Raw genomic sequence first — 7,978 nt, 5'->3', positions numbered from 1 at the left:
AGGAAGGAAGGAAGAGGGAGGGAAGGAAGGAAAGCGGAAAGAAGGAGGGAAGAAAGACAGAAAGAAAGAAAGAGGGAGGAAGGGAAAGAAGGAAGGAAGGAGTAAAAAAGACAGAAAAGGGGAGAGAGAGGGAGGGAAGGAAAGAAAAAAGTAGGAAAGAGGAAGGAGGGAGGGAAGGAAGGAGGAGGAATGAAAGAAGGCAGGAAGTAATGAGGGAAGGAAAGAAGAAGCCATGAGGGAAGGAAGGCAAGAAAGAAAGAAGGGAAGGATGGAAAGAGAAAAGAGGGAAGGAAGGAAGTCAAGAAAGAAAAAAGAAAGAGGGAAGTAAGGAAGGAAAGAGTGAGGGAAAGAAGGAAGGAATGAAGGAAGCAGTGAGGGAAGGAAAGAAAAAGGGAGGGAAGGAAGGAAAGAAGGCAAGAAAGAAAAAGAGTGGGGGAAGGATGGAAAGAGAAAAGAGGGCAGGAAGGCAAGAAAGAAAAAAGAAAGAGGGCAGGAAGGCAAGAAAGAAAAAAGAAAGAGTGAAGGAAGGAAGGAAAGAAGGAAGGAAGGAAAAGAAAGGGATGGAAGGAAGGAGGGAGGCAGGGAAGGAAGAAACAGGGAAGAAAGAAAGAAAGAAAGAAAGAAAGAAAGAAAGAAAGAAAGAAAGAAAGAAAGAAAGAAAGAAAGAAAGAAAAGAAAGAAAGGATGGAAGAGAGATAGATGGAACGAATGAAAAAAATATGAAAGAAGGATGGAGGGAGGGAAGGAAGGAAGGAAGGAAGGAAGGAAGGAAGGAAGGAAGGAAGGAAGGAAGGAAGGAAGGAAGGAAGGAAGGGAAAAGAAAGGAGGGAGGGAGAGAAGGAAGAAACGGAAGAAAGGAAGGAAGAAAAAAGAAAAGAAATAAAAGAAGGATGGATGGAAGAGAGATAGATGGAAGGAAGGAAAAAATATGAAATAAGGAGGGAAGGAAGGAAGGAAGGAAGGAAGGAAGGAAGGAAGGAAGGAAGGAAGGAAGGAAGGAAGGAAGGAAGGAAGGAAGGAAGGAAGAAACAGGGAAGAAAGGAAGGAAGAAAGGAAGAAAGAAAGAAAAGAAAGGATGGAAGAGAGATAGATGGAAGGAATGAAAAAATATGAAAGAAGGAGGGAAGGAAGGAAGGAAGGAAGGAAGGAAGGAAGGAAGGAAGGAAGGAAGGAAGGAAAAAGAAAGGAGGGAGGGAGAGAAGGAAGAAACGGAAGAAAGGAAGGAAGAAAAAAGAAAAGAAATAAAAGAAGGATGGATGGAAGAGAGATAGATGGAAGGAATGAAAAAATATGAAAGAAGGAGGGAAGGAAGGAAGGGAGGAAGGAAGGAAGAAACAGGGAAGAAAGGAAGGAAGAAAGGAAGAAAGAAAGAAAAGAAAGGATGGAAGAGAGATAGATGGAAGGAATGAAAAAAATATGAAAGAAGGAGGGAAGGAAGGAAGGAAGGAAAAAGAAAGGAGGGAGGGAGAGAAGTAAGAAACAGGGAAGAAAGGAAGGAAGAAAAAAGAAAAGAAAGAAAAGAAAGAAGAATGGAAGAGAGCTAGATGGAAGGAACGAAAAAAATATGAAAGGAGGAGGGAAGGAAGGAAGGAAGGAAAAAGAAAGGAGGGAGGGAGAGAGGGAAGGAAGAAACAGGGAAGAAAGGAAGAAAGAAAGGAAGAAAGAAAAGAAAGAAGGATGGAAGAGAGATAGATGGAAGGAACGGAAAAAATATGAAAGAAGGAGGGAAGGAAGGAAGGAAGAAAGAGGGAAGAAAGGAAGGAAGGAAGGAAGAAAAGAAAGAAGGATGGAAGAGAGATAGATGGAAGGAACGAAAAAAATATGAAAGAAGGAGGGAAGGAAGGAAGGAAGGAAGAGGGAAGAAAGGAAGGAAGGAAGGAAGAAAAGAAAGAAGGATGGAAGTGAGATAGATGGAAGGAACGAAAAAAATATGAAAGAAGGAGGGAAGGAAGGAAGGAAGAAAGAGGGAAGAAAGGAAGGAAGGAAGGAAGAAAAGAAAGAAGGATGGAAGAGAGATAGATGGAAGGAACGAAAAAAATATGAAAGAAGGAGGGAAGGAAGGAAGGAAGGAAGGAAGGAAGGAAGGAAGGAAGGAAGGAAGGAAGGAAGGAAGGAAGGAAGGAAGGAAAAAGAAAGGAGGGAGGGAGAGAAGGAAGAAACAGGGAAGAAAGAAAGGAAGAAAGGAAGAAAAGAAAGAAGGATGGAAGAGAGATAGATGGAAGGAACGAAAAAAATATGAAAGAAGGAGGGAAGGAAGGAAGGAAGGAAGGAAGGAAGGAAGGAAGGAAGGAAGGAAGGAAGGAAGGAAGGAAGGAAGGAAGGAAAAAGAAAGGAGGGAGGGAGAGAAGGAAGAAACAGGGAAGAAAGAAAGGAAGAAAGGAAGAAAAGAAAGAAGGATGGAAGAGAGATAGATGGAAGGAACGAAAAAAATATGAAAGAAGGAGGGAAGGAAGGAAGGAAGAAAGAGGGAAGAAAGGAAGGAAGGAAGGAAGAAAAGAAAGAAGGATGGAAGAGAGATAGATGGAAGGAACGAAAAAAATATGAAAGAAGGAGGGAAGGAAGGAAGGAAGAAAGAGGGAAGAAAGGAAGGAAGGAAGGAAGAAAAGAAAGAAGGATGGAAGTGAGATAGATGGAAGGAACGAAAAAAATATGAAAGAAGGAGGAAGGAAGGAAGGAAGGAAGGAAGGAAGGAAGGAAGGAAGGAAGGAAAAAGAAAGGAGGGAGGGAGAGAAGAAGAAAACAGGAAAGAAAGAAAGGAAGAAAGGAAGAAAAGAAAGAAGGATGGAAGAGAGATAGATGGAAGGAACGAAAAAAATATGAAAGAAGGAGGGAAGGAAGGAAGGAAGGAAGGAAGGAAGGAAGGAAGGAAGGAAGGAAAAAGAAAGGAGGGAGGGAGAGAAGGAAGAAACAGGGAAGAAAGAAAGGAAGAAAGGAAGAAAAGAAAGAAGGATGGAAGAGAGATAGATGGAAGGAACGAAAAAAATATGAAAGAAGGAGGGAAGGAAAGGAAGGATGAAAGAGGGAAGAAAGGAAGGAAGGAAGGAAGGAAGGAAGGAAGGAAGAAAAGAAAGAAGGATGGAAGAGAGGATAGATGGAAGGAACGAAAAAATATGAAAGAAGGAGGGAAGGAAGGAAGGAAGGAAGGAAGGAAGGAAGGAAGGGAAGGAAGGAAGGAAGGAAGGAAGGAAGGAAGGAAGGAAGGAAAAAGAAAGGAGGGAGGGAGAGAAGGAAGAAACAGGGAAGAAAGAAAGGAAGAAAGGAAGAAAAGAAAGAAGGATGGAAGAGAGATAGATGGAAGGAACGAAAAAAATATGAAAGAAGGAGGGAGGGAAGGAAGGATGAAAGAGGGAAGAAAGGAAGGAAGGAAGGAAGGAAGAAAAGAAAGAAGGATGGAAGAGAGATAGATGGAAGGAATGAAAAAATATGAAAGAAGGAGGGAGGGAAGGAAGGAAGGAAGGAAGGAAGGAAGGAAGGAAGGAAGGAAGGAAGGAAGGAAGGAAGGAAGGAAGGAAGGAAAAAGAAAGGAGGGAGGGAGAGAAGGAAGAAACAGGGAAGAAAGAAAGGAAGAAAGGAAGAAAAGAAAGAAGGATGGAAGAGAGATAGATGGAAGGAACGAAAAAAATATGAAAGAAGGAGGGAGGGAAGGAAGGATGAAAGAGGGAAGAAAGGAAGGAAGGAAGGAAGGAAGAAAAGAAAGAAGGATGGAAGAGAGATAGATGGAAGGAATGAAAAAATATGAAAGAAGGAGGGAGGGAAGGAAGGAAGGAAGGAAGGAAAAAGAAAGGAGGGAGGGAGATAAGGAAGAAACAGGGAAGAAAGGAAGGAAGAAAAGAAAGAAGGATGGAAGAGAGATAGATGGAAGGAACGAAAAAAATATGAAAGAAGGAGTGAAGGAAGGAAGGAAGAAAGAGGGAGGGAGGGAAGGAAAGGAGGGAAGTGGGAGGAAGGAAAGAAAGAAAGAGGCAAGGAAGGAGGGCAAGAAAGAAAGAAAGAGCGAAGGAGGGAGAGAGGAAGGAAGAGAGAGGGATGAAAGAAGGGAAGAAGGAGAGAAAGAGAAGCGTCCCTCCCCTCTTCTCCTCCGGGCCCGCCTCCTTGCACCCGGCTCCGAGGGAAGGAGGGAAGGAAGGAAGGGAGGAAAAGAAGGGAAGGAAGGCGGAGCTGCTTGGGAAAGAGCCGCACCGCCGACTCCTCCGCCGGCAACTCCCGCCCGACTTTCCCCGGAGAAGCGGCGCCGGATCTCCCTTCGGGAGCCTCACCGGTTGGTGCTGCTAATGCGGAGGGAGTGGGATTGTGAGTCTGTGTGTGTGTGTGAGTGTGAGTGTGTGATTCCCACGTAGGATCTCTTCAAGGGATGGTCCCAGTTGTTGCAAGTTCCTGGGGAGACGGGGAAAGGCCATGCCGGGCTCCATCGGCTCTTCTTCTCCCAACTAGAGCAGGCATGGGCCAACTTGGGCCCTCCCTCCGGGTGTTTTGGACTCCAACTCCCACCATTCCTAACAGCCGGTAGGCTGTTAGGAATGGTGGGAGTTGGAGTCCAAAACACCCGGAGGGAGGGCCCAAGTTGGCCCATGCCTGAGACACTCATACCAACAGAAACAAATGCATTTTCAATGTCTTCTCAAAGGCTTTCATGCCAGCTGTTTGGCCATTATGCTTTAGCAGCATTCTCTCCTGACCTTTCGCCCGCATCTGTGGCTAATGGCCTCTTCAGAGGTTCTGTTGGAAGTGAGGCAAGTGTGGTGTATATAATATATATACTTAATGGAATAATGTCCAGGGTGGGAGAAAGAGCCCTTATCTGTGTGAATGTTTCAATCTTGAATAGCATTGAGTAGCCTGGCTCCTGCAAAGTCAATCAGTGAAAGTATCTGCATAGAGGTGGTGAGGCAAGTGGAGTGTATAAATACCTCTGGAATAATGTCTAGAATGGGAGAAAGAACTCTTGTTTGTGCAAAGCAAGTGTGAAGGTTGCAATTGGCAAGCTTGATTAGCATTGAATAAGCCTGGCTCCTGCAAAGTCAATCAGTGAAGGTATCTGCATAGAGGTGGTGAGGCAAGTGGAGTGTATAAATGCCTCTGGAATAATGTCTAGAATGGGAGAAAGAAACCTTGTCTGTTTGAAGCAAGGGTGAATTTTGCATTTAGCAAGCTTGATTAGCATTGAATAGCCTTGCAGTTGCAAAACCAGTCAGTGAAGGTGTCTGCATAGAGGTGGTGAGGCAAGTGAAGTGTATATATACCTGTAAAATTATGTCTAGAATGGGAGAAAGAAACCTTGTCTGTTTGAAGCAAGTGTGCATGTTGCAGTTGGCAAAATTGATTAGCATTGAGTAGCCTTGCAGCTGCAAAGTCAATCAGTGAAGGCATCTGCATAGAGGTGGTGAGGCAAGTGGAGTGTATATACACAGTAGAGTCTCACTTATCCAACATAAACAGGCCGGCAGAACCTTGGATAAGCGAATATGTTGGATAATAAGGAGGTACTAAGGAAAAGCCTATTAAACATCAAATTAGGTTATGATTTTACAAATTAAGCATTAAAACATCATGTTAGACAACAAATTCAACAGAAATAGTAATTCAATACGCAGTAATGCTATGTAGTAATTACTGTACTTACGAATTTAGCACCAAAATATCACGACGTATTGAAAACATTGACTACAAAAATGTGTTGGATAATCCAGAACCTTGGATAAGTGAGACTCTACTTAATGGAATAATGTCCAGGGTGGGAGAAAGACCCCTTGTCTGTTTGAAGCAAGTGCGAATTTTGCATTTAGCAAGCTTGATTAGCATTGAATAAGCCTGGCTCCTCCAAAGTCAATCAGTGAAGGTATCTGCATAGAGGTGGTGAGGCAAGTGGACTCTATAAATACCTTTGGAATAATGTCTAGAATGGGAGAAAGAACTCTTGTTTGTGTAAAGCAAGTGTGAACGTTGCAATTGGCAAGCTTGATTAGCATTGAATAGCCTTGCAGTTGCAAAACCAATCAGTGAAGGCATCTGCATAGAAATGGTGAGCTAAGTGTTGTGTAAATACCTGTGGAATAATGTCTAGAATGGGAGAAAGAGCTCTTGTTTGTGCAAAGCAAGTGTGAACATTGCAATTGGAAAGCTTGAGTAGCATTGAGTAGCCTTGCTCCTGCACAATCAATGAGGGTGTTTGCATTGAGGTGGCCTGGCTGTTGTTGCTTTGAGGCATCCTTTGTTTGTGAAGTCTGAGCAGTACCCAGATGCGAATCAAGGAACACGAAAGACTGTTGGATAAGTGATACTCTATCCACTGTTGGATAAGTGAGACTCTACTGTAATAATAATAATAATAATAATAATAATAATAATAATAATTTATTTATATACAGTAGAGCAGAGGTCCCCAAACTAAGGCCCGGGGGCCAGATGCGGCCCTCCAAGGTTATTTACCTGGCCCCCACCCTCAGTTTTATAATAAAATATTTTAAAATCATTTTAATAATATATTGTATTTACATATAATATTGATAATAATATTATAATGTTATACAATATAATACTAATACCATATAATAATATTAATTATATGTTATATATTACATATCTACAGTATAGTACAGGGGTCCCCAAACTAAGGCCTGGGGGCCGGATGCAGCCCTCCAAGGTCATTTACCTGGCCCCCGCCCTCAGTTTTATAATATAATATTTTTATATCATTTTTAATAATATGATATATTGTATATACATATAATATTGATAATAATATTATAATGTTATACAATATATTAATAATACCATAAAATAATATTAATTATATGTTATATATTACATATAATATTACAGTAAAGTGGTACAGTTTAATATAGTAATCTATAATGCTAATATTGTGCTATGCTAATAATATAATATATTGTATGTACATACAGCTGCTCTGAGTCCCCTTCAGGGTGAGAAAGGTGGGATATAAATGTAATAAATAAATGTAGTAAATGAATAAATAAATAATTTTAGACTTAGGCTCACCCAAAGTCTGACATGACTTGAAGGCACACAACAACAACAACAAACAACAATCCTAATTAACCTGACTATCTCATTGGCCAGAAGTAGGCCCACACTTCCCATTGAAATCCTGATAGGTTTATGCTGGTTACAATTGTTTTCATTTTTAAATATTGTATTGTTCTTTCATTGTTGTTGTTGTTTTGCACTACAAATAAGACATGTGCAGTGTGCATAGGAATTTGTTTGGTTTTTTCCCTCCAAATGATAATTTGGCCCCTCCTCAATCTGAAGGATTGTGGACCGGCCCTCTGCTTTAAAAGTTTGGGGACCCCTGCAGTAGAGTCTCACTTATCCAACATAAACAGGCCGGCAGAACGTTGGATAAGCAAATATATTGGATAATAAGGAGGGATTAAGGAAAAGCCTATTAAACATCAAATTAGGTTATGATTTTACAAATTAATCCCCAAAACATCATGTTATACCACAAATTGGACAGAAAAAGTAGTTCAATACACAGTAATGCTATGTAGAAATTACTGTATTTATGAACTTGGCACCAAAATATCACGATGTATTGAAAACATTGACTACAAAAAAGCGTTGGATAATCCAGAACGTTGGATAAGAGAGTGTTGGATGAGTGAGACTCTACTATAATAATAATTATAATAATAATTATTATTATTATTTATATACCGCCCTATAATAATAATAATAATAATAATAATAATAATAATTTATATACCGCCCTATATCCCGGATGGGACTCAGGGCCGTTTCCAATCATTAAAAACAGCACTTACATTACATAGCAGCATAATAACACATTATTAAACAAGGTAAAACAATACAATTACTGTATATAGCAATAAATAACTCTTACACAACCTGATCAAGGGGACGGGAACCATAAACCCAATATATTAAAGTGTATCATTTCAGGCTAGATCAATCTTGTGCAATATATTCAGGCCCAGATTGGAAGAGTTATTAT

General features: G+C 40.8%; 1 protein-coding gene across 1 annotated transcript in view; it reads left to right on the top strand.

Moving 5' to 3' along the window:
• Window positions 1–3,675: 3,675 nt before the first annotated feature.
• LOC134297971 (octapeptide-repeat protein T2-like) overlaps window positions 3,676–7,978 on the top strand; it is a 49,733-nt gene continuing 45,430 nt past the window's right edge. The window contains exon 1 of the mRNA XM_062977052.1: window positions 3,676–4,258. Within this exon, the coding sequence (XP_062833122.1) occupies window positions 3,717–4,258 (542 nt within the window). The 5' untranslated portion in view covers window positions 3,676–3,716. The remainder of the gene's footprint in view (window positions 4,259–7,978) is intronic.

The sequence above is a fragment of the Anolis carolinensis genome, chromosome 3 (genome assembly GCF_035594765.1).
Source record: "Anolis carolinensis isolate JA03-04 chromosome 3, rAnoCar3.1.pri, whole genome shotgun sequence".
Taxonomy (NCBI): Eukaryota; Metazoa; Chordata; class Lepidosauria; order Squamata; family Dactyloidae; genus Anolis; species Anolis carolinensis.
This window is presented reverse-complemented; position numbering and strand designations above follow the sequence as displayed.